At 43.3% G+C, this 27,569-nt stretch overlaps 1 protein-coding gene across 4 annotated transcripts in view; it reads left to right on the top strand.

Annotated features, from left to right (window-relative positions):
- Nucleotides 1-27,569, top strand: part of msh3 (mutS homolog 3 (E. coli)) — a 62,171-nt gene that overhangs the window by 24,966 nt on the left and 9,636 nt on the right. For all 4 annotated transcript variants that reach the window (XM_014414449.4, XM_014414447.4, XM_014414446.4 and 1 more), the window contains 3 exons: nt 3,397-3,511; nt 3,948-4,105; nt 12,875-13,061. In XM_014414449.4, coding sequence (XP_014269935.3) covers nt 3,397-3,511; nt 3,948-4,105; nt 12,875-13,061 — 460 coding nt within the window. The remainder of the gene's footprint in view (nt 1-3,396; nt 3,512-3,947; nt 4,106-12,874; nt 13,062-27,569) is intronic.

Below are 27,569 nucleotides of genomic sequence, written 5' to 3'. Positions count from 1 at the left end.
GTGATGTCCTCTCACGATGACCATAAATATTGATGCATGTGTTTGAGTATGTAAATTGGGTGTGTGCATGTGTTTTTATGTGTGGGATACACTGTATATGTGTGTGGTTCGGGGTCGTGTCGTGTCCTAAAGTCTCAGACAGGTTGTGTGTGGGTGTGTGCACCCCGCTCAGCAGTGTGCTCTGCCAGAACTCCAACATCTCTCCCACTCACTCACTCTTTGCTTGCTTCACACACACACACACACACACACACACACACACACACACACACACACACACACCTTTATGCTGTGCTACAAATTTCTGTGTTTCAGGATTGCTTCTTCTCATATACTGCTACCTCCTGCCCTCTTTCCATTGTATTTGCATGTCCTACTTGTCATTAGTTTCTTTGACTGGAAATGTTACGGTTTGTGTGTTAAAGTGGATATTGTTGGCTTTTTTAACCCATTCAACCAAGAAATCCTCTAATCCAACTTGAAAGAGACTCTATTAACCAAGAAAATGAGAAATAACTTAAGAAAGCACGTCAGACACACGGGAAAAACTAGTGCACTCCCACATTTGTCTGCAGCCTCACATCCATCAGTTCAGAATCCAGGGCTCCAGATTAGGTGATGATGACAGGAATCTCTGCCATGTGTGGTTTGTTATTCTCTTTCCATGTGGGACGTAAAGCTCCAACTTGTGACAGCCTCCCATCTTATGCCTGTACCCATCAGAGACCCATCTTTTGTAGCACTGCTAGCATAGTCCTCATCAATATTTCATTTGGTCTGAACATCTTCCTCTTCCGTCAGATTATGGCGCCCATCTGAGGGCAATCTGTGTTATCCTTTCAGGACCTGTAATAGCAATTCTTTGTTTTTATTCTATGGGTGATGTTGAGACAGGCAGTTCTCCTCTACTTTTCCATGTGTGAGCATTTGTTTGGAGGGAACAACGTGATTGCTAGGATGTCATTCTTGGTAATGCGCCAGATTCAGACCGTATAGAAGGATGCACTTCACATTGCTGTTGTAGAGTCTTATACTATGTCTTCTCTTTGAAATGCTTGGATTTCTAGATGGAGCAGAGCACTGCTGAAAGCACCCTGTGTCTTATTGTGCTATTAACGTTTGTTGAGTGAACATGCCAAGACCTAAAGAGGTCTTTAAGGTTATTTAGAGTAAAGAATGTGGCTGTCAATGAGTCTGGCAAGCGATTTTCTGTGGAACTGGCTGCCCCAGCAAATTGAGCCAAAAAGCAGACTGTTTGATACAAAAAGAACCCCAAAACGTAATCAGCGGAAATTAACTCTTGCAGCTGGTTGGTGTCAGTGCATGTGTAAGAGAGGGACTGCACAAGCTGGACAAATGCAATGTGCACGGGAGATCTGCCAGGAAAAAGTATTTGCTGTCCAGAAATAACATTTGAGAAAAACTGCAATTGAACTATCAACATATAAGCAAAGCAACAGGACTTTTGGAATAAAGTGCTCTGAACTAATGAATGGAAGATGAAGAGAACAAGAATGATAAAGGGTCGTTGTAACATGAGATATGTTTGGCACAGACCACATAACGTTTCAGGAAAATGGTCCCATACCAGCTATGATGCACTGTGGGTTGAATGTTATGTTTTGGTTTTGCTTCACTGTCTCAGACTCTGCAGCTTGCAGTCATTGATTCAGCTATGAATTATGCATAATTTCCAAGTGCTTTGAGATAATGAGAGGCCATCTGTCCAAGAGCTGAAGTTGAACAGGAAGTGAACATATCAGCGTTGTAATAACCCTAAGAACACTAATCTACCTCTAGGAGGGAAAAAATGGCTTGATCCACATTGAAGTGTTTTGGGAGGATTTGTCGATGCAAGAAAATGCAAACATCTTCCAGCTGAGGTCAATGAGTGGTGGACAATTATGCAAATAGCCAGCAAGAAGTTATTTGTGCTGAAGGAAAAATTCTAGTTTTTGAGCTCAAAATGTACTCAGTCTTTCAACATAAGAATATCCACATATCCGTGATATGTGGATATTTTCTATTGAATAAATGACAAAAAGAAGCAGTTTTACTCTTGGTAAAGCAGATCTTCCCAAGTTTTCCCAAATGATGATCATTTTTGTTTTATTTATAGTTTTTAAAATAAATAATTAGCGATGGGTATCGTTTAGGTTTTATCCGATACCGGTGCCAAATCGGTACTTTTGAAACGGTGCCGGTGCTTAAACGGTGCTCAAACCGGTGCTTAAAGAATGGAGAACACAAAATTGGTCCAAAAACCTCTCATGTTCAGCTGTTTTTTTTGTAAAAAGATAACAATGTTAGCCTTTTCTGCAGCTATGGGGCATATATGGTATCACTCTTGGCTGGGAGCAGTGCTTAAACAATGGAAAAAACACAAACTTTGTCCAAAAACTTCTCATGTTCAACTGTTTTCCACTTTTTCTTTGGTCATTTTAGCCTTTTTGGCCAGGGTGAAGGGAGTATCTGCCATCAAACAAGAAGACAGCCGCATGTAGCTATGATGATGTTTGCTAGTTCACCTTACGTGCATTAATGTAATAACGTGGTTAGCCTACTCAACGTAAATTACACACGAACAACATTAAGCTACTCACGCAGAGAAGAACGGCTGCTGCTGCCATCATCATCCTCATCATTTCTGCTACACTGGCAGGGCTAGGGGCCAGGACTCTCCTCTTCGTGTTTTTGGGGGATGTTGCTAACTCCGGGTCTGATAACTGGCACCACACCCGCAGTAGATGTGCTCGGTGTGAGGTCTCGCAGCAAGCTATCAAATACGGCGCATTTCTGGGCTTTTAAAAAAACGCTATGCGTCGCCAGGTGTTTCATCAGATTTGAGGTGTTACCTCCTTTGACAGTATCAGCTTAAAGCACTTGTTGCAGGCTGCTGAGTTTGCATCTTTTGCTGTGAAGTACAGCCAGACTTTGACCGCTTCGCCTTGGGCATTTTTAATCTGTAGCTCTGCTCTAAAAGAACGTACGTACCTGGCCCCACCTACTATCCTCGCAAACGTAAAATGATTGGCTAGAATCTAAAGTGTATCACAGCTCAGGAAAATAAAGCACCGAAATGTGCGCTGCTTTTCGGTCTGGTTACTACCGTTTATGTCAGAACCGGTGCCATCATGGCGCCGGACACCGGTACCCATCCCTATAAATATTACAGTCAACATAATTAAGTGTTGTATTGATTTCCACTGCAATCCTAGATAGTAGAATATATTTACACAGTAACAATATTCTACTTTTTTAATTTTATTTTTAATTATACCAATTTGCCTTAAAGAAATCTTTGTCAGTACAGCTTAACATTTACTCTGTACATATTTGTCTTCACACTCTGTGTGGGTGTGTGTTCACACGCCTAACTGACTGTTCTGTTTTTAGGCCAGAGGTGTGTGACAATAAGCACCAGATTACGATCAGGGATGGCAGGCATCCTGCTATAGATTTACTGATGGGAGAGCACAACCAGTATGTGCCCAACCACACTGAACTACAGGTAAACACACACACACACACACACACACACACACACACACACACACACACAGGCTCATTCAGAGAACTTTGAAGAAAAAAAAAAGCCAAGCCAAAACATACACAGACATTTGCCTGCTCGCTAATGCACTGAGAGCGTGCTGAAACAAAACTGCAAAGGCACACAGACTTTGTCTTACACATGAATACGCACATAGACTTACACGAAACCACACAGATACATGCATACACACACATGCTTCCTAGCTCAGCGCTGGAGTGGGTGTAGGTTAATCTTGTAACAGAAGCACAAGCCAATAGGAAGAGAAGCCAAGCTTTCAGTCCACCCACAGCTTCAGCTGTGCAGGACAGCATGCAAATATCTTTTTCTGTCTCTCTTCTCGTTTGCCTTCTGTCTATGTCACAGCTATTATCCTCTTCTCTCTCCCTCCTTTTAGGGTGATGGCAGGAGAACAATGATAATCACTGGGCCTAATATGGGGGGTAAGAGCTCCTACATTCGCCAGGTAGCTCTTATCTGTGTAATGGCTCAGATGGGCTCATACGTCCCAGCCTCAGCGGCCTGTGTGGGCATCCTGGATGGCATTTACACCAGGTACGAGTACAAGCAAAAACTTGTCTGTGGACATATTTTGTCAACCATGTAGCATCACAGTCACTTTGCAGGTGTGTAGTTGGGATCCAAAGGTGAGCCAATTTAAAGGCGCCTGCAATCTGACAACTTGGTACTAAGTAAAGGGAGCTGAAAGTCTTAGTTTTTTCCACATTTTGGGAGTCTGACGTTACAGACAAGTCAAAGGCGCAAGAGTATAATATAAGTATAAAAGCAATCATTTGATTCAGCTTTGAAGGAAAATGAACACAGCTTGATTTTTTTTGTTTTTTAAGCAGCATCTCAGTGACATCAGTGGATCGACGTTTGTTTTCCTCGTAAGCGTGTTAAAGATGGAAAAACCGTATAGACTGGCACATTAAAGCGGGTTAGTAAATATACATGTGTAATACCAAGTCTGCTATATAAAATCACACAAGACTATTACAGGGCGGTGTTTTTTTGGGTTGCTCTTGCTTTGCCTCTGTTGACAGTGAGATTAGGACAATGATCCTGAAAGCTCTCACTGAGCACAGTTTCACTTCTGAACGCTTTGTTAGTACAATTAAACCAAACAGGTAGAGGTTACTGTGGAGACGACTTGACAAAAAAAAAAAATAAATAAATCGAACTGTTACCCTAAAAGCGTGTGAGCTACTGTGTGTCACCTTCATTGTCTGTGAAACAGTCAAGTTTATTCATAGGCCAGACAATCACACTTATCCCTTCTAATCCTTTTTTTTTTGTTCCTCACTGCACAGGAGGAAGTGTGTAAGGGGGGAACAGATGAACTACAGTTGTATGACAATGCCGGGTCTATTGTTCCATCAGTGGTGTATAGTAGAAACTCTCGGCAATAAGGTTTTGTTGGAGACCTTTTTTTTGTGCTGTGATTATTCTTATTATGAGGAAAGTAGCAGTGAGCTCTGCGTCTAATATTTAGTCCTGACTACATGTTTAAATGAAATAGAGGCCAAATCGCAGTCTGCGTTATTCTGCCTGTGCTGCGCTATGTGATTAGACCTAATGGCTTGCAGATGTGTCTAATTGTCTTTTTTGCGGCTTTAAGCATGTTCTTAAGTATTAACCCAGCGGGTGCCAGAGACAGCAAGTGTGCATGTGTGTGTGTGGATGTGCACTCTTAATTATATCCTTGGGAGAAACAGTCTGGGGGTTTTAGGTTTCACATTAGCCTAACAAGGTGATTTTGACTGGTCATTACATCAGTAAGCGGACAGTTTAGTTATCATTTCCTGGGTTTACAGTTATCACAGCGACGGATTTGGTGAATGGACAAAAGGACCTGAACTGATACACCTGGTGGTTTATGTACAGGTTGCCATTCCATGAACTAAAAACAAAAAAGATGGCCGTTTGATTAATGCCCTCTGATGACCCTTTGCATGGCTTTCAAGAACACCAGTTTTATTTTTGTTTTTTAGATACCTTGTGCACCATAAATTTTATTAGCCCTCAACTGTAAAAGGCTGATGGCAAGTGCACAACATGGACACCAAAGTTTGTGAATGCAATAACTCTAGAACAAAGCGACAAAGGGCTTTCAAATTGTTGTCACAATTGTATCAACTACAAATCTTGGGGGTGTTCGAATCTTAACAACCTCAGCCTCAGGGTCAAGTGAGGTCAAATTTTCTGAAAATCTTGCGAATCTGATGACTCAAGAACAAAGTGATACAATACATGTATTAAGTAGGAGGCCGAGGGGTACCAAAGGACACCTCCAGTATATTTTATGTTCTGTGGCAATATTCTGTGATCAACCTAGACTTTGTAACAATTCAACTTTTTTTCCATGTGAGCAGCTCTATGAACGAACTTGCATGCATAACATGGTCTCTGCACTTTTACAGCAGTAATCATGCTACAGATTTTTTAATCATTACAGTTAATTTTTTAAAACTATATCCTGGCTTGCATTTTACTTAAAAAAAAACAACAACAAATGAACAAAACCAATAAAAGCCAATTTTTTAGAGTTAGAAATAATCGTTATGTCTCATATACTGGGCCTTTGTGACATTTGTGACATTGTTGCCAACTGTGAAGTGCCCTCTGGTGGACAAACTTTGTAACAGCAGCACTCATAACATGCTTGAAGGGTGTTTCTGCCATCTCTTCTTTACTTTTTGAAATGTAGAATTTATCGGTTGTTAAAAACTCGCCAAAATCTTGACAAACGGCTTATCTGTTGATATATTGGGTGTGTCGGTGTATCAGTCAAGCTCATAGTATGTTTAATATTAGCATCTACCTCTATAACACATTGTAATGTATATGACAAAAAAATAAGGAAAAGTATAATGGGCCCATTTGAAAGGCACAACAAATATTTTTAGGGCTGAAATGGGAAAGCCCGAGTTTTGGGTTACATATGATGCTTGTTTACGGATATAAGACTTTTAAACAAAGGTCAGTTAACGTCAGCTTTAGAAGAGCCAGTGAAGGTCTATATATAATAAATTAGTACAGAGCTGTGCATGTGTTTGACCGTGTGTGCCTCTGGTGTTTAGTGAGGTATTTGATCAGGGTTGGAGGTTAATATACTCTCCCTGATTCAAACAATACAACTAAGAGCTAATTAAGGTCCACAGTGAAAGCGCACCCACATTGTATAATCCATCCTCTCCTCACCTCCTATGTAACCTCTGTCGTCCTATCAGTTTCTAATTGGACTACTCGGCCTCTCTGTCAGAGAGTTGAAGTTGCTGAGGAGGATCTGTCTTATAATAAATACTCAATCAATTCCCACTCCTGTGTCAAGCATAATAGGTGCAGCACTGGGAATTGCTTCATCTTTTGTGTGTGTGAGAGATATTATGCATTTATGAGTGTGAAAGCGAGCCAGGCAAGAGCAGAGCTTGAAAGTTTTACTTGAGTGACATAAGCAGACTTGTGGGTTGGGGATAATGAGATGGTGCGTAGGTGTCTAATGGGATATCCTGTCTGAACTGATCGGGGTGATTGATTATCAATGAGGAGAAGGAGAATAATTGGGATACTGCTTTAAAGCTGTGTGCTGCCTCACAAGAGTCTTGTTTGAATTTTTCTGCCCACTCCACTAAATCTGTGTGTGTTTTTGTTCTTTTGCAGACTTTGGTAGAGCGACTTTAGCTGCCTGGAGTGTGTGTCTGTCTGCGTGTGGGTGCGCGCGCATTTGTTTCCAAGTGGCTGGCAGATGCATGTGTGTGTATTCGTGTATGCAGCTGCTGTGTGTGTTTTCTTGTTGGTTTTTAGTCCTGAAGGTTATAGAGCACATTCATCTATCCCTTCATGGTTGTTATGGAAACAGCAAGAGGAAGCTGAATGTAAAACTGTATTTTGAAAAGACCTTTAATCGACCATGGACTCCTAGCAGTGATTATACCGTGCTTTACACAAGTCTTTCTTACGCTCCCCTCCCTTCTGAAAGCGCAGCTTTTCTGCATTTTTCTTTTTTGGGTCCAGAAATGTGGATATCATCCTCACAAGGCCTCACAAACGGCACAGAGTGTTTTGCTGTGCAACATCAGCACCTTTGTGGGTGTACACATGTTGATCCTGTGGAAAGATGCTGTATCCTGCATCGACTCATCTGTTCCTATGAGTTTTTAATAGTGCTGCAGTGTCAGAGAGTCTGTGCCATCTTGTAGGCGGTATACAGAGCTGGTTAGGCCTTTTGTTTTCTATAAACCTGGAAGGTTTAAATCACACAGGATTAAATTCTGCAGAAATCCATGTAGCAGGATAGTAAGGCGAACACTGAGAATAACCTGAAATAATTTACAAAATATTAAGCGTTAAGATACTTATATCAGGGGTTTTTTTAAAAAAAAAAAAAAAAATTGATTAAAAACATGTGTTGTTATATATTTTTTTCCTTGCGGGGATCCCATTGGCTTACACAGAGTGGCTGCGTCTTCTGAAGTCCACATATGCAGTTAGTTCTTCAACGATGATACATTTGTCCTTGTAGTTTTGCCCCTGTACACCATCACAGTGGATTTTAAATCAGACAAACAAGGAATGATTGAAGTGTAGGTCTTTAGGTTTAATCCAAGGAGATTTAAAAAAAAAAAAGAAAAAAAGTTGCATCAACTGTTTCAGTCGCAAACTGAATTTCAGCCATTTTTATACACAGTCCACCTTTTTCAGGGGCTCAAAAGCAATTTAATGATTGATTGACAAGCATTTTGATGGACACCTGAAGTTTATTCCTTCATTATTCCATGAAAAAAAAGATATTTATTGGATTCCAAGTGTTGAACATAAATTTTGCAGCTTTTCAGTGGACTCCTCAATAATTGATGAGTTGATGTTTATTCAAGTGAGGAAGGCAATCCTTTGGGTGAAACACCAATATAAACTTATTAGAGCGATGCAAAAACGTTAAGATTTGCCAAAACTTCTGTCTGGTGCATTATAATGAAAAGGGAGTGCATTCAGGTAATGTAAATACTTGGCAGAAAGGTACAAACCACTGGTTCACCTCAAAAACAAGAAGACCAGAATAGACTAGAAAACATGAAATCTTTGATCAAATCAAACTACAATAAACGTATTTCTGAATTATGAGAAAAGCATAAAAAACAGAAACGCATCATGATCCAAAACCGTATCACATCATCTGTCAGGCATGATGGAGTTAATGTTATGGCATGGGCATGTGTGGCTGACAGTAGGCCTGTGTCACTAGTGTTTATATATGATGTGACTGCTGATAAGAAGTAGCAGGATGAATTCTAAAATGCACAGGACTGTACTTTCTGCTCAGATTCAGTCCAATGCTACAAAATTGTTGGGGCAGAGCTTCCCAGTGCAAATGATAATGACCCAAAGCATACTGAAAAAGTAACCCAAGAATTTCTCCGGGTAAGAATATGTCAGCGAGGAGTTATCGTCATTATATGATTATGTCAGACACACACTTCTGGCTGTGAAAAGCCTCATTCACCCACTATTCAAATCCTCTGTTTTCAAGGGGCAGCCAATCATCATGCAGTGACAGAAAGATAATCATGTTGTTGCAAAGTGAATCCTCCTAATAAGTTGCATTTAAAATTTAGATGTTTGTCATTTTCAGTGGCAGGGAGGCAGCTCCATGGATCCAACTGTTTTGTGGGTGCAGTCTGTTCCTATCTGTTTTTTGATCAGTCGTAGGAAAGGAAGGCTCAAACAAATATGTGAGTCATTTCTTTCCCTGCTTTCATTGGTACTGCTGCTAGAATTCAATGACATATCAATGTTCTTGATTTGTGTTTGTCAGGAAGTATTCAGACATTCTGATAATTTTTTAAAATAACATTAAAAAAAACCAACTACCACATGCATTTGTAGGATTACTGCTGGGATTACTAATACTCCAATTTTGAGAAGTATTGCTACAAGGGAACAAAAAAAATGGCAGCAAACAGCAAAATTCTCCCCACAGACAGGACAGTCTCACACTCCCCCCCCCCCCCCCCCCCCTCAGCTTTGTTAAGAAGAAATCGAATAAAATATATGGACTTTTTCCCTTTTAGCAACCTTTTTTTTTTTTTTTTTTTTTTTTTAAAGTTGTATAATAGAAGATTGTAATAGTCATGCAAAATACACTTGGGCTTTCATTTTCTTCCTGGAAAACTACACATGCTGATAATGCTTCACTGCTTCTTTTAAAATATGGGATGATTTTATTTTTTTATTTTTTTGAAAGAAATCTTAACTAAAGACAGATCCACGAGTGTCAGAAAAACACTTGAATCTAGCTCAACATGTTTACTTGAAAGGTGTGAGGTGAAAATAAATGGAGTCTATTTCCAGGATCAGTGTGTTTGGCTAGAAAGGAGGATTCAATCAGACCAGCAGGACACCCAGCTGGTGGAGTGTTGCTGTGTTCATCCGTGGACAGAGTGAGTGTGTAAACTGCTCTGCCCTATGCATTATACATCTGGTGTCATTTCCTCTGAGTTTTAATCATGCATGCAGATACAACCTTTATTTTAGAGCCTATCTGTTAGTGGATTTTGGGGGGAAAGTTAGGATATTGATGTTCTGCCAGTTTTTGTTTTAACATAGTTGTGATCAAAAAGTTGTGGCATTCTGCCTATAAAAAATACCTGAATTAAGTTAGGTCAGTCTCCCCTTCAAGGTTTTTTTCTCTTGCAACTTATGGACTTCTTCAACTTCTACTTCCCACTTCTCACAGATTCACTATTGCTTGGTGAATCGTTTGCAGACAAATTTGTGTCTTCCATGCAAACTACAACTGACCGCAGTAACTTCCTGGTGACCAAAGTAATTGGAAGGACGTTATCGGTACAGCACCATGTGTCTCTGAGGAACCAGTCTTGCAATACAGACTGCACTGCCAGCAATTTAGTTATATGGCAATAGTGAGAATATTGCAAGTAACATAGTCAGAGTCATACTTTTCTGTAACGAACACCCGATATACCTCAAGCATCTTTTTAATTCATTATATTCCTTTAAAAATGGTTTTCATAATGCTGTACATGGGAAAACATATGTGCCAGTCTCAGGCTAGCTGTGATGATAATGGACATTTAATTCATCACTTGGGATCTAATAAACTGGCTAATAAAATGCAGCAACATGTCTGCCACACCTCTCATCCACAGGGTGCGTGGTGTAACCATGGCAACACAGGTGTTAGATGCTCTTGTTGGAGTTTCATTCATAGACACAGCAGAACAGGAAGAGACAGATTTAGTGGTGAGAAACACCGACTGCCAGAGAGATGTGGCATCTGTGATCCAGCTGGAGTCGAGTTTCTATCAGATGAGTCAATGATCTGTCTGTCAGTCTGTGTGAAAGCAAGAGCTCTCAAATTGGCCTTGTAGCTTGTGAAGAATTCAACACGTTGTCATAGCATTTCCAATCAGTACATTTCTATTATTGTGGAAATATAGGTGGTCTTGTTGCATGCTGAGTTCGCGTCACTGATGTATTCTTCAGTCTTTTCTAATAAATTGTTGTAATATAACAAGAACATTTTGGTATTGTGATTTCAAATGTTTGTACTTTTTTCTGTCAGGTTTGCTGAAATGACTGGTTTTTGTTTCTAAGTGGTCATACTGGTCATACTGGTCATCTCTTCTCAAGCTGATGGATGCAACCTTTTTCCCCTCTTCAGAAAACAGGAGAAGTGACTGTCACAGAGATATTAAAAAGTGTGTTATTATAGTCTTTAATCTTTTATAGGTGCAGCAGCCCGTCCACTAAATGCTTTTAACAATGATAAGAGTTGATTATGACTCATTTAAATGTGAGTAATGCAAACCTTAGAGTTAGTTTTAATATCTGTGTGGCCATATTGTGTGAATAAATGAGATTAAAGAATTCATTTAAATCCTTTACACCATCAGCCACGTCTTAAAACGGGTTGATTTCTTTCTTCTTCTGTTCAATTTCAGAAAAGGAGCCCCCCACTGTTGTTCTCCTGCATTTTTCACACCCATCATTTCAATCTCTTGTTCTTTTTTTCAGTGCAGAAATGTTTCTCCTAGAATAAGACTGTGTAGGAGCAGGTTCACTGTGAGAAAAATGGCAGATTCTTTGTTTGTTTGTGGGTGTTTGTGGGATTTCTGGAAGAACAACAGCAGTTTACAGTCCATAATTGTGGATTGCATTAGTGGCATCAGTATTTTTTTTTTGGTTTTTTATTATTGCAACTTGAGTTTGAGTCTTTTGTTTTCTGTTTTTAAACACATCTGTCTTTTAATGCTTTCTTCCATGACCTCAACATATGGTTAAGTCCATAGCTTACCTGAAAAAGACATGTTTTTATTAATTATTTGTTAGCAGGCTGACTCAATAATAATTTAAAAAAATCATTAACATTTGGAGGCTCATAGTGCTTACTTGGGCATTTCACATCACAAGCTAGTGTACTCCCAGTGCTAATCCCAAGCCTGGATAAATGGGAGCATTACATCAGGAAGGGGAAAAGTTAGTGCCAGATCAAACATGTGCAGCCATCCACTGTGGTGACCCAATGGGAAGTGAGAAAACGGCCAAAAGTTAAAAAAAAAAGAAAAAAAAAGTTTCACAGTACACTATGCAGTCCTATGGAAAACTAAGAACATCCCACCTTTAGCTTAAACAGGTAATCACTTTCTGTATAGCTTTATCGGTGTCTTACATCATCGTGGAGTAATTTGGTCCACTCTTTTTTTTTTTCTTTTTCTTTTTTTTTTACAATGTTGCTTCACTTCATTGACATCATTCATTTACACTTAGTGGTTTTAAGGTCCCGCTACAGCATTTCCATTGAACTGAAGTCTGGATTTTGACTGGACCATCGTGGCACCTTTGCTGCTCTGCTTTGAATTGTTTGAGTCTGTTTTGATGTGTGGTATTTGGTTTTTGCTAAATATGGCGTCATGTAAAAACTGCCTTTCGCAAAGGTGGTCAGTGATGATTACTTTGAGTACTTTTGATTAGCAGCACAGTGCTCTTAATTATCCTCTTAACTCCTATGGAAATGGTAAAGGTTTACTTAGTTTTCACATGACTCTCAAACTGTCCATCACTATAATGCAATGCTATCACCACAAAGTTTCCACAAGTAAACATGTAATTTTTTATTTGGTTTTGGTTGGCCGGGAGTCCCTTGCATTTAACCAGTAATTTATTGTGTAGTCTGCAACGTCGTACCACAAAAATGTTTGACTCTGTGATTGAAACTGAAATGCTCAAAAGACAAAAATATCGTGTTTCACTTTATGGCTTACTTATTTTCTCTGTCTTTTTTCCCCTTTTCTGATTGATCAGGATGGGAGCTTCAGACAACATCTACAAAGGCCGTAGTACATTCATGGAAGAGCTGACAGAGGCCTCAGACATAATTTCCCGTGCGACCAAGCAGTCATTGGTCATCCTTGATGAATTGGGACGGGGCACAAGCACCCATGATGGAATTGCCATCGCCTATGCCACCCTGGAATATTTCATCAAAGATGTAAGTGTGTGCAATGTAAGCACTACAACGATGGCATTTAAATAAAACAATTAAATTAATGAATGTGGAAATGAAAATTAGAAGAGCAATCAGTAAAAAAGCATAGGCAGGCTACCTGGGCTTGGTAACCATAGAGATATCTTTAAACATGTGCCAATTAATCCTTTTCATAATTCCACAAACATTGTGGGATCTTGATACCAGCCTACTTAATCATAAAGGTAATTGCCTTTGGTAAAGGGTGTGTGTGTGTGTGTGTGTGTGTGTGTGCGTGTGCGTGTGTGTGCGTGTGTGTGTGTGTGTGTCCATTTGTTTGCATACAATTATTTGATTGCATATACTTGATGGTGCTGCAGACATCCTTGAGTGTTTGTTTTAGAGTGAGATAATCCAGCAGAAAGGACTAAGACTGCTACCATGTTTCCATATCAAGTTCAATGTATAAAAGTCTTGACAGGAAACGGTTATTTGCAAATAATTTAAGTGTAAATTCTACAGACACATTTATAATTTATTTATTATAAATACATGGATCAAATATTTGTTGGAGCATGTCTCTAAAATCGTAAACCTTATCTAAAATCCTTCTGGATTTCTCTTCAGGGTCATCTTATTGGCCAGCTTTGAGCTTTTATTTTTAGATCACTCCCTTGCACTGTGCCCACTGCAATTTCACTACAGACCTCAAATTTGGGCAACGAACAAACATCAACTTCTCTTTCAAACTCACCCAAACGTTGTTAGAAGAGTCACTGCTGATTATGACAGCTGAGTCTCCAGATACCGCTGAGCAGTTTTCAAAAGGAACAGCATGGGACATCTACTCAGTGACCTAAAAATGACACTTACACTGAAAATGATCCAGAGAGGCACCAGAAGGTGATCTCGAAGGAGACGAACACAAAGATTGCCTAACTTGACTGTGTACAAAAAAAAAAGAAAGTTTCCTAAGCTGTTTTCCCGTTCTCGTACGTACCACAGTCTTATGTCAGACCTGTTCTGACTGCCGGAAATATTCTGTTTGGTTTATTTAGGGGCTCTGCTTGGGCAGAGCGAGTAGGAGTCAGACACATTATGCCCACTTGTTGCTGTAAATTCACCAGTGCTACTCCCATGTGTATCACACAGGCTTAAAAACCATAAAAGGTCTGATGTCATCAGACATTAGGGTTGCACCTCCATTAGGTAATGTCTAAAGAATCTGGAGAAATCTCAGTATGCAAGAGACAAGGCTGAAAATATGGTGTCTAAATAATTAGTAAGTCATTACGTTATGTTTTTATTTATATATTGCGCAGCATGCCAGGATATTTTGGACTTGCTGCTGCTATCCTAATAGACAGGAGGACATAATGGAAAAAGAAATGAGAGGAGGCACATGGAGGACTGCTTCATGACTTATGTTGCAGTGCAGCATCCTAAAATGCTGACATAATTAAAGCTGATGATACGCTGTCCATTGTCCAACGTTGTGCTTGGACATAATTGTGGCCAAATCCGCTCTCACCTCCTGTCAGCGTTCATTAAACTGGCGTGGACAGAAGTTAGAAAAGTCTAATTTTAGCCAAAGGCAGGAGAAGAGTGGCTCACACGCAATGGTTCGCTAAAGAGGGTAGACGGGGCAGCAGATACGTGCTGTTTCACCTCTGAATACCTGGAATGAGTGTTTGGATGAGAGACTGCCCGTGCGCATGTGTGTGTGCTCTGCTGGGATTATGTGAACTGGCGCAGTCAGGAGCCCTCGGGATGTTGCACAGTGTTGCGTATCTTTATTTTGGCAGGACAGATGAGCGGCACTTTGAGGGGGATGGGGGTTGTGTTATTGTTAACTGAAATTGCCAAGTCAAATAAAGTCACGGTATCTGTAATTTTCAAGTTTTTGCTGAATTAATGGATCGTTATTGTCAGCACAGAAAAATCATTATGACTGCTTGACACAGGCTGAGTGCTTGAGGTTGTGGCATCAGTTTGGACACAGCTGTTTGTCTTCTCAGCTGTTTACGCTCGCAGTATTTTCCATCGTATAACAGACTAAAGAAAGAAATCAGGCTTCCTTTGTTCTTACTCCATGTTTTCTGATTCCATTTTAGTTTGGAATTACTCCTCTGATGTTGGATATTTTGTCAAACGGGTCAACTGAGTTGGCCAAATTGTTTCAGGTCATGTGAAAGATGTTGCCGTAGAACAACCCAGCACTGATATTATTCGATGCTGCAGCTCCCTGGGGCTTCTTAGTCTGTTTTAAATTTTAGTTTTGGTTTTTGGGCTGGCACGCTCCTCTCTTATGAAACCTTTTTCTAGCAGAAAGAAAAAGCACTCTCTGCTGATCTTTCGGCAAGCGAATACTGTTTTTTTCTGACACATTGACCAGGCACCAAATAGCACAGTGACCAAGTTAATTATCTCGTGGGTAAAAAATATTACATATTAAACATTTTCTATAGCAACAAAAACAAATAATTATCTGAAAACCACGTTATCCCCTTTTAGAATGCCATCCATGTCAAATTTGGGTATGCAGCAAACAAAAGTAGTGTGGTTATAGCAGTAATATAAGACAGTGAGTATGTCACCTTTCTTACCATTTATGTTGTATTTCTAAATGTTTGATAAACAAATGGCTCTCAATCAATGAACACAAATCAAAACTGGTTGAAAATAAGTTTATCACAGTGCTGGTGATAAGAAAATGCCCAAAGTCACTGAAGCTGATACACAGGCAATTCTGTAGTTTGCAGAAAACACACAAAAAAGACAAAAACTAAAAGAAACTACAAGAAGCTAACAGATAGAGCTGGGCGATATATCGAGTTTTTAAAACATATCGATATATTTTTATACGAGATATAAGATGTGACAATATCCTTTATATCGATATAGTCTATGTTACCTTATACTTATAGTTGTGGAGCCGCAAGTTTGCCTCTCTTTCGTCTACTTTTGTCTCTACGCAACATTACTCCGCCTCGCCTCTATCCTTCACTGAACACAACTCCCCCTCCTCCCCCATCGCTTCACGTGCAGGCAGCGACAAGATGGACACGGCAAATCTCCGTTAACGAGTTACTGCGCATCACCCCATGCGTGGGGCTGGACGGCGTCAACGTGTTAACGAGCTAACCATGCTAACGAGCTAACCGCGCTAGTCCCTACCGGCTGCATAGCCTAAAATCCTTTCATTCTCTCAAAAGTTGACAGCGCGCCTTATGTATGAATTCTGGTTGTGCTTGATGGCCGCGAACCGATTTTATGTGGTACGCGGCGCTCAGCAATCTGTCAAAAATGTTTGAGTACGATTTTGGTCAGCTACGGAGCTGCACCGCTTGATAGATTGTCGGCGCATTACGGCTACCGAGGAGCCTCGCGGAGTGATACGTACTGTGCTCCAACGTAATATTACCATATCCGGTTGTTCAGTGATGACGCGACGAATCCTACTTCCGGGTCTAAAGTAGTCTGCGTTTAATATGGCTTTTGTGTTGTTAACATGTTTTGTATTTTCTTCTATTTGATCTCAAAAAGCTCCTAAAACAGTCAGTGATCCCTGTTGACCTCCCTCGGCTTTTATTACCGCTAATCATTTATTTAAGCTCAGTTTTTAAAACCTTAGGATGTAACTACAGCCCAGCCCATGAATGACTAACCTCGTATTGAGGATGGATTATCTCAGTTGTTCTCCTGGCTGAAGTTTGGTCCTTTTACAGCATCCTGCCATGCGATTACATTTGTTCCTGACCACCGAGAACACTCACGTTAACTTTTATCGAGTGGGAAAAAAGTTAGCTTGTTTATATTATTGTAGCGTTCACAAGAACCAGACGGTTGGGGTCTCAGTTTGTCCGTTTATTCGGCACATAAGCCAGCGGGTTGTTAACTCTGGGGGAAGCGCTCTCGAACTACACCTCTCTTCAGCCTGGCACACACACAGAACAACCAGGTCCCCCCACCCCTTCCTGTACACCACCCTCACTACTTCCTGCAGCCCAACCACACATGAATCTTAAAGGAACAACAACAGTGTGCAGAGAAAACCAACATGTCACTGTCCAGTAACACTTAACCATCGTTACACTGCCCCCCCAGCAATAAGTTCCTCGTCCCCGAGGGAACGACACAGTCTCTGAGGCGGGGCGGTAGCCTACGTTCCCTCCTTGACCTCCTGAGCCCCTGAGGAGGACGCGGAGCCTCGGGGCTTTGGGGTGAAGAGTCCGAGGGGGGGGGAACGCAGCCCCGGTCGGGGACCCCTCTGAGCAGGGTCATGGACGCTCTGTACACGTCCCTCTGGAAAGGAGGGGAGGGACTGTCCTCTGTAGGGGGCCATCCGGTCTCTGTGCAGCGCTACTATCCTCCCCCTAGGAGGCAACTGCACCCTGTAAACAACCTCCCCCACTCGCTCTAGGACGCTGCAAGGCCCCACCCAGCTGCTATCCAGTTTAGGACACCGTCCCTTCTTCCTCTTTGGGCTGTAGACCCACACCAGCTCCCCAGCACGGAAGTGCCTCCCTTTAGTGGTGATGTCGTAATTCCTCTTTTGGCGCAGGCCTGCCTTCGCCAGCTGCTCTCGGGCGTAGGAATGTGCAGAATCCAGCCGGTCCTGCAGCTTCCTTGCGTAGTCCCGGCCCGGTGGTGCCTCTGGCGCGTCCGGGGGTTTCCCAAAAGCCAACTCTGCAGGAGTTCTCAGCTCTCTCCCTAACATGAGCAGGGCAGGCGTACATTGGGTGGAGTCCTGCACTGCCGACCTGTAGGCCATGAGGGTAAGGGGAAGATGGTAATCCCAGTCCCGTTGGTGTTCTGAGGTAAGGATGGCTAGCTGCTGGGCCAGCGTCCTGTTAAACCTTTCCACCAGCCCATCGCTTTGGGGGTGAAGTGGGGTGGTGCCGGTTTTCTTAGTCCCAAGGTGTTCACACATGGCAGCAAATACCTTGGACTCAAAGTTACGCCCCTGGTCACTGTGGAGGGTCTCTGCTGTTCCAAAGCGGCTGAACATCCCCTCCACTAATACATCAGCGACCGTCTCAGCCTCCTGATCTGGGATGGCGTATGCTTCCGGCCACTTGGTAAAATAGTCCATGGCCACAAGAACATAGCGGTTTCCTCTGTCTGTGCGAGGAAATGGGCCCATGACGTCCACAGCTACTCGCTCCATTGGGGCTCCTGCTGGTTGCTGCTGAAGCTGAGCCCGGGACTGGTCTTGTGGCCCTTTGTGTGAGGAACATGCATCACAGCTGCAGCAAAAGTCCTCCACATCCCTCCGCTGTTGACCCCAGTAATAGCCCTGGCGGAGGCGGTGAAGAGTCTTGGAGACCCCAAAGTGGCCAGAGCCAGTGCTCCCATGGCAGGCTCCCAGCACAGCTGACCTCAGCGACCTTGGCACCACAACCTGCCACCTCTCCTCCCCCGTGGCAGGATCCTTCCAGGCACGCTCCAACACCCCCTCCTTCAGCCTGAGAGCTGCAAACTTGGCCCACAGCCCCCTGGTACAGATGGAAAACCCAGTGACCTCATCCCAAAGGGGTTGCTCCCCCTTCTCCAGCCACTGCAGGACCGGCAGCAGGTCTGTGTCTTGTTCCTGCCGTGCCCTCCACTCCGCTGCATCCACCACCAGAAGAACCCTGCAGGCGAGCTGTGCTGCTCCGTCTATTGTCGTGAGTTCCCGCTCTATTTCCTCTCGCTTCTCACAGTAACGGCAGCCAGCTGCAGCACATGGGCGGCGAGAGAGGGCGTCTGCGTTAGAATGGTGCGTCCCTGCTCTGTGCTCCACGGTGAAATTGAAGGCTTGGAGCTCCTCCAGCCAGCGAGCCACCTGTCCCTCTGGCTCCCTGAAAGACATCAGCCACTGAAGGGCAGCATGATCAGTTCTGACAACAAATGCTGTGCCGCACAGGTAGTATTTAAAGTGTCTCACCCCCGCCACCACAGCCAACAGCTCTCGTCGTGTGACACAGTAGCGCCGCTCGCTCCTGTTCAGGACCCGGCTGAAGTACGCCACCACCTTCTCCCCTTCCGGTCCAACCTGCGACAACACCGCTCCCAGCCCCACATTACTTGCGTCAGTGTCCAGGACAAAAGGCAGGGCGGGGTCAGGGGGGGCAAGGACTGGGGACTCTGTCAGCGATCTGCGGAGGGTGTCGAACGCCTGCTGACAGTCCTGGGTCCAGATGAAGTCACGGTCCTTCTGCAGCAGGTGGAAGAGTGGTGTGGCTATGGAGGAAAAGCCCTTCACAAACCTCCTGTAATAAGACGCCAGTCCTAGGAAGCTTTTGAGCTGTTTCTGGTCTGCTGGTGTGGGCCACTCGGTAATGGTGTGAATTTTTTCCTCCAAAGTGCTGATGCCTTCACGACCCAGCTTGTGGCCCAGAAACTCCACCTCCCTCCTCATGAAGTGGCACTTGTCGGGATGCAGCTTCAGGCCTGCAGCCGCCACCCTCTCCAACACTTGTCTCAGGGCATCCAGGGCAGCATCAAAGGAGCTCCCGTGCACTAGAAGATCATCCAGGTAAACCAGACACAGTTGCCGTGGGACGCCAGCCAGCACACTGTCCATGAGCCTCTCGAAGGTCGCAGGAGCGTTGCAAAGGCCAAAACTCAGGACTTTGAACTGCCATAGTCCCCTGTTAGTGCAGAAGGCTGTCTTCGGTCTGGATTCCGGGGACAGTGGCACCTGCCAGTAGCCACTCCGCAGGTCCAGGGTGGAAAACCAGGAGGACCCGGCTACTAAGTCGAGGGACTCATCAATCCTGGGAAGGGGGTAAGAGTCTTTCTTCGTCACTTTGTTGAGTGGTCTGTAGTCCACACAGAAACGCATCCTAGGACTTTTTTTCTTAGGCACCATCACCACCGCGGAGGCCCACGGGCTATCAGATGGTTCTATGATGCCCGCCTTCATCATTTCACACAGCTCCCTGTCTGCAGCCTCCTGATGAGCCAGGGGCAGGCGGCGGGGGCGCACTTTAATAGGCTGGGCATCCCCGGTCTCAATGACGTGCTCTACCAAGTGTGTCAAGCCAACATCACTTTCTTTCAGGGCAAAAATGTCACTAAACTCTTTTAGTACCTGCCATAGACTCTCTTGCTGCTGTGGAGTCAGCCCCTCACAGTTCTTTGACCAGATACTCCTCACTGCTGAGAGCCTCTCCTCCTCCTCCGCTCGCTGTTCTGCTGGCGGGTCTGCAGGGGTCTCTGCGGTGGAGGTGGACGCCGCGGCAGATGCTGTGCAGACCGGGGGAGGAATAAGCGGCACCTTCTTCCCATCAGGGAGTACGAGGAGGCCTTTGCCTAAGTCCAGTACACCACCAATGGCTCGTAAAAAATCCAGCCCAAGGATGCAGGCGTCCTGCACGTCAGCCACCCAGGCAGCATAAGACACACCGAGGTCCCCCACCTTGAACTGGAACACTCCCTTCCCTCTCATTGGGGCCAGATCACCGGTCACAGTCTTAAGTTGCACGTTAGTCGGTTGTACAGCAGCTCCGGTTGGGACAATATCGGGTCGGACCAGCGTTGCATTGGATCCCGTGTCCAGCAGGGCCGTACAGGACACCCCCGCAATCGTCACTGGAACATGGCAAAAGCCGCCAACCTGGGTCCAGCCCACAGTGATGGCCGCACCGGGTGGAGGTGGCGGTGGTGTGGGGATGTCGTTCTCCCAGGCCCGTGTACTCCCGCCTACACGGGCCCGTGGGCGTTTCCCTGAACCGCTGCAAGCTTGGGGCACTGCCTGATGAGGTGTCCGACTTGTCCACATCCCCAGCAGCTCTGAGGTCGGCGGTGTGGGCCAGCCCGAGGGGAAGGCGACTGCAGCGAAGCTGTCTGCACCAAACTGCACAGGCCCGCTGGCGTCTCCATCTGTTCCACAGGTGCTGACACAGCCCTCACCACGTGTGCGTCGTCAGCGCCCCCAGAGGATCCTGCAAGCATCTCCCTCTCCAACGCTAGCTCCAGGGCTGCACTGAGTGTGGCCGGGCGAGCAAGCTGAGTTTGCATGCGGAGCTCTTTAGGGCTCAGGGCCTGCAGGAACTGGTCCCGAGCTAACTCCGCCTGCACTGATGGTGGCATGCTGTCATACGCCCTCCGGCAAAGGCACTCGACTTCATGGGCCAAAATGCGGAGGGGCTCACCTGGCAATCTGCGTCTGTTGTGGAACTCCGACCTCAGCAGCACTGGTTGGTTATACTGCCCGAAGCGCCTCTGAAGTGCTCCGACCAGAGCATTATAATCTCCCCTCTGCTCCTCGGTCAGCAGCAGCAGGCATGCAGCTGCATCCTCACACAGGCACAAAGCCAATTGGAGAGCTTTATATTCCTCAGACCAGCCAGCTGCAACAGCTAACAGCTCGAACTGTGCGATAAACACTTCCCATGGCGTCTTGCTGCTGAACTTAGGCGTTTTTATATTCGCTGCAGCTTGCTGGGCGCCGCCATGTTTGTTGACCTCGCTTGGCGCGCCGTCACGTGATGTAGACTCCTTCCCGCCGGAATCGCGGCCGCTGTGCGAACAGTTCCCGAGCCTAGTCAAACCTGGAGAAAATCCAGCCTCGGCAGACAGCCGCAGCGCCGTTTCCCTCACTCCATGGGCGGGCGAGCGCGGACGAACCTCCCTCTCCTCCGTCTCCTTCTTAATCCTGCCCGGCAACATCCTCGTCTCGTAACGGCAAGCGTCGCCGGCAACAGGGTCTCGGGCGTTCTGGGGTTCTTTTTTCTTTCTTCACTTCTGACACCAATGTAGCGTTCACAAGAACCAGACGGTTGGGGTCTCAGTTTGTCCGTTTATTCGGCACATAAGCCAGCGGGTTGTTAACTCAGGGGGAAGCGCTCTCGAACTACACCTCTCTTCAGCCTGGCACACACACAGAACAACCAGGTCCCCCCATCCCTTCCTGTACACCACCCTCACTACTTCCTGCAGCCCAACCAAACATGAATCTTAAAGGAACAACAACAGTGTGCAGAGAAAACCAACATGTCACTGTCCAGTAACACTTAACCATCGTTACATTATGCTAACATAGCTGTGTTGCTAGCGGTCACGTAGCACATCATTATATACCAGCTAGCCCAACTTCAGTAACCCTACAAACGTCACTGCTGTTTAGTTTTCTGTCTTCATTTATGCTGGAAGTGATAACAGAGCTGTACGTTTTAATTTGTTTCCAAAACCCCGCAGTCAGGACATGCTATATTGTATTTAGATAGAAGCTAGCGAGCTAACTCCCTGCTAACTTCTAACTCCGTTAAATGTCATAAATTCCGTTTTCATGGATGCCTGGATGTTAAACTCAATTGTTACACCTGGTAGAGCAGAACACTGATCATTTTATTAAAGATGAAAGACTTTAGACAGTTTTTCAACTCTCAGTAATGCCATAGTGATCGTTTGATATATGGACCTGCAGCGGAGTTTAGACCCAGACATGGCTAGTGACGTCAGACTGAACAACCGGATTGTGTGTGTATAAGGACCATAAATAGCACCTGTAAGAGACGTACGTGGTTATGAAGCGGATTTCAAACTCCAGGCTGTCAGTCACGCTGTAAAACTTGGAAATAGAGCTGCTGTGAAATCTGTCTGTCTTTGTTATTACGCTCAGCGTCTTTTAGTTTACATTTTGACTGCCCAATTGTGAGCTCTTTGTTATGCACAAAAACAACATTGTTTTATTTTATTTATGGAGCATTATTATTTAATGAATGCTCATAATTTATTTTTGAGTAATTTTTCATGTACATCTGTGCTGTATGTTAATAAAAGTGCCTGTGTGACATCTGGGACACAGCTTTAACTAAGAACTCTCTTTTTGTTCTTACTTTATGGCTTAAAAAAAATATCGAGATATATATCTTATATCGCCATCCAGCTAAAAAATATCGAGATATGAATTTTGGGTCATATCGCCCAGCCCTACTAACAGACTTCGCATACACACTGCAGAGGTTTGTGTTTTTAGCAGTTGGTTGTGCGTGTTAGTGCCCTCCAGGCTCCAGCTTCTCTGGAGAGAAAGGAGTTATCAACTCAGATGGTCTACGTTGACCTTAGGGAGCATGCATTTAATCTCACACTTGAGGCACATTGTTTTGCAGGCTGTTGTGGATACCCACAACGCCAGATGTTAAGCTGACAGTCAATGGACTACGCAAGCCACAGATTCTGAATTTGGGTCTCTTCAATCCCAGGGTGCAGCTCCCACTTTATTCCACTGTGACAGATATTATCAATGGGTTTCTGGAGTTCTGCTTAGTGCTAATCAAAGCTTACAAACTGTAAGCAGCCTGTGAGAGCCTGAGTTTTGATTCTGATTTATTTCTGTTTTTCCAAAATTCGAGTCCAAATGCTTCAAATTGGATCGAGTTAACCTTGTTCAAATATAGATGAATAAACATTTATCTTTGAAAAACTCTATCCGGGTTTCATTTTTTGCCAGTTCCACATCAATCTTTGGACAGAGTCTTGGGGTTATGTAATTCTGCTGGAAAACATAGAATGAAAATGTTTAAGTAGCACCTAATGCAGCAGGGAGATGCTGATGGCACAAGAAAGGGAGCTCTCTGACTACCTGTTGTATAACAGCATTGATTTGTTAGAAAAGCCTTGCTATTAAAGGAAAGGCAAACAAAAGGGCACAAAAGAAGTTAAGCTTTTGCAGCAAAAGGCCTCTTTAGCACAGGCAGACATGCAGAGCCTTTCATGCCGACTCCTCTACCTCCTACTCATCCTCCTCTGCTCCGTCCCCCTCCTCAACAGACTCAGCTGTTCACGTCAAAAGTCAGACAACTCCTCCTTTGACTTGGTTGTTATAGTAACACACCTTTTCCTGTCCCCAACATTCACCTGAGAGCTGGTTAAGAATGTAGATGGGTTTCATAACTTCACTCAATAATAGAGGCAGCCTTGATGCAGAAAGAGAAAAATAAACTGGTAAGCTGAAGGGAAAAGACTTCTAAAACTAGAGGTTGCTTCTCCTCAAAATCTCTGGGTTTCACGTTGATGTCCATCCTCTTCTTAAGCCGTTGTGGACTCTTAATCACAATAACAGCATGTCCTGTTTTTGGCTCTACACAAAGTTTAACACTGCACATTGCTCCTTACTCGGTTTGCATGTGACTGCCCTTGTGTTGTAACTTTACACTATAATAGCAGAGAGAAGCAAGTCCAGCTTTGTGGAGAAGTAGAACTCGCAAAAGCTCACTTTTGGCTGCACACTAATGAGTAAATTTTCAGTGCAATGTACTGTATCACTCATGTGGGCGTAAAATAGTCTGATGTGCTCATGCTGATGCACAGAGCTCCTACAAAGACCCAAATGTGCTCCACAGCACTCTGCCCTGCGCTATGCTTGCACTTCACTCATACACATGAATAAAATTCTGTTCTCTTGTCTCTCAGTACACAGTAATTCCATTACTTTCTCAAAATTTCAAGTTGTGACTTATTTGACTGCACGACTTGTATTCAGAGTGTCACTCTTTTGTGTATATTGTATAGAAACAGGCTTCCGAGCATGTGGTTCAGAACCCAAGAACAGTATCTCAGGATAAAAACCAAAAGAGATGAGAAACAAACTGTGATATTAAGAGTATATAAAATTAGTGTGAACTTTTCTGAATAAAATACTAAATCGTTTTACTTCTTGGGACATCTGAAAATGTTCCAGATGAAAAATTAATTTCGTTAAACCACCCGCAACATGCATACACACTACTGGCATTAATGAGGGGTCACAAATCGTTTTCAGCATTGTGAACCACTACCTCAGAGCAAGGATCTGTCCTGACTGAATATAATCTGCTAAAAGTTTCTTCCTCTTAAAAGGAAGTTTTTCCTTCCCACTATTGCTAAGTGCTCATATAGGTTGTCTGATTGTTGTTGTTTTTTTTCCTGTATTAAGGTCTTTAAGGTATGTAAAGTCCTTACCTTAAAAAAAGTGCCATGTTGTGATTTGGAGCTCAGTTTAGATTAAAACTCTGCCATGCAAAAAGTGTTATAACGCTAGTGTCCTTAGATACAAGACTGAAGTTTAGACTTTGAGGTCTGTTAAGAACATATATTTAGCATTTACTTATTTACTTCACTTGTTATGGTGATATTAAATTGGCCATAAAGTCATCTGAAAAAGAAACACTGGAAAACTAAGTACATCCCATGATTTAGTAGCTTGTAGAACCACCATTAGCTGAAATAACTTGAATCAGTCATTTTATCATTGTGCCAGACGTTTTTGATCTTCTTTACATCAGTTCATTGAGTTTTGTTCGTTTATGCTCCGTGCCCTTAAGATCCTACCAGGGCATTTCAGTCGTGCTGAGGTCTGGACTTTGCCTGGGCCATTGCAACACCTTGATTCGTTTCTTTTTAGCCATATGGTGTTTATTCACTGGTATGCTTGGGATCATTGTCCTGTTTCATGACCCAATTTGGCCTGAGCTTTAGCAGTTGGACAGATGGCCTCACATCTGAATCTAGAATACTTTGATATACAGAAAACCTCATGGCTGGCTCAAAGCCTGTAAGGTGCTCGGGTCCTGTGGCTGTAAAACAAGCCCAACTCATCTATCTTCAAACACAGTTCTTGACAGTTGGCATGAGGTGTTTGTGCTGATAAGCTGTATTTGGTTATTGCTAGACGTGGCTCTATGCATTATGGGCAAACATTTCCACTTTGTCCTCATCTGACTCATATTAAACAGATTAAGCTATTATTTTCTCTGGAGACGCGTGGAAATGACTGTACACCCTGTTCCCACCCAGCCTGGTTAAACTTGAATTATTCTGCCAAGAAGAATGGCAGAAACCGTGTAAAAAGGTGTGTCAACCTTGAAAGATCTTGCCCAAGAAAATCTAAGGCCGTCATTTCTGTAAAAGGTGCTTTGAGTATTAAGTAAACGATGTGAATGCCAAGTAGGATATTTCAGACCTTTTTTCTGACAGTATAAAATTCTCCGCCGAAATGTTCTTTGCTTTGTCAATGTGCAGTAGTGTGTATAGATTGATGAGGGGGAAAAATAATGAATCCTTTTCAGGCTGAGATATGTCTAAAACTTAAATGAGTCTGCACTGTATGTCCTTTCTGTAAAATGTGAGTAAAAGTAAGTAAAGTTCTACCAATAAGTTTTTTTGTTTACTGTTTTGTACTCTAATACTTTTTACTATTTGAATATTCACACGTCCCTACCCATAGTATCGAAAGGAAGGTGTTACCAAAAAAGTGCGAGCACTGTGTAGGCTGTGTTTCCTTTTCCTTCTGCCTTAATAACGACTTTCAATAAGAAGAGGAAGACACCCTGTTCTTTGTAAATGGGTTTAGATGAATTGGCATTATACGCCCAACTAAATTTCAGGCGTGCCAAATATGGTCATGTCAAGTCATGGAAATGGTATCTCCCAGTCTTGTTCATGAGTAAGAGAAGAGTAGAACAAGCTAACCAAATGTTCAAAGCGGCTTTTATCAGTGTTGCCTGGTGACTGTACAGACAATTTTGATGTCCTGTTGAAAATGTTGAAGCTTGCTTTCCATTCATTTGGATGTTTTGAATTACCTTCAAATTAACTACCTCCTGTGAAGATGTTGCAAATTGGCAACTTTAACTTTATGCTACTCTTTTTCACTGCTGCAGTCCTTACCTCTAGTAAAGCGCTTGACTACTAAAAAGCGGTCTTTGTTTAAACAAAAGACGTCAAATTACACACCAGCGGCATATTTTCACAAAATCTTCCACTCTCTCACACACAAGCACCTCACCGAAAGCCTTGCTACCTGTGTGAGCCGAGAATACAAAGGGTGTTGAGTTTGAACTGCATTTGAGTCTAATTGGATAGAGGGAAGTAGCAAGACAAAGAGATGGAAGTAGTAGTGTTGACAACTCTAGCCTTTTTCCAGCGGATCATATTACTGGCTGGAAGCACACTTTGGAGCATGCTTATGTTCTTGTTTTGCACAAGGTATGAATATAAAACAGTTCTAATAAGTCTTTCAAGGTGCAGATGCAGAGACCTGGACCTGAGACAAATTTGGAGCTTTAAACCAGATTTAGAAACATACTGGAGGAAACAAGGTGACTCAATACCAGGCAATCATCATCATCTTTAGGAAAGGGCAGGTTATTAGTCTGTTTGTCTGTCTCTGTGGCGGTCTGTATAAAATCTCCTGGTTCTGTAAACAAACAGCTGTATGCTAAAAGCCTGGAATATGGAAACACGACAGATGACAAGTGAGCTTTAATTGGTGATGTTACATCAGGCTTATGTTTTCAGCTCATTTTACTTTGCCAGACTGATAACCAAAATATATTTTTTGTTTTTCTTATAAGTTTTTTAAGGTTTAAAACATTTGCATTCTAGAAAAATGAGCAAAGATAGTGAGAAATGCTAAGTGTCCGTTTTCTCAGCCTCAAGGAGTATTTGTTTTTGTAACTGCTTGCAGGTAATACTTTGGATTTTCACTCTTTAAAAACCTGATATCTCACCCAATGGTAGCAGGGATAAACTCTCACAACCCCATCCTGACTCCGGTAAGGA

The sequence above is a fragment of the Maylandia zebra genome, linkage group LG12 (assembly GCF_041146795.1).
Source record: "Maylandia zebra isolate NMK-2024a linkage group LG12, Mzebra_GT3a, whole genome shotgun sequence".
NCBI classification, from domain to species: Eukaryota; Metazoa; Chordata; class Actinopteri; order Cichliformes; family Cichlidae; genus Maylandia; species Maylandia zebra.
Note: the sequence above shows the minus strand (reverse complement) of the source record. Positions and strands in the feature narration are given on the sequence as shown.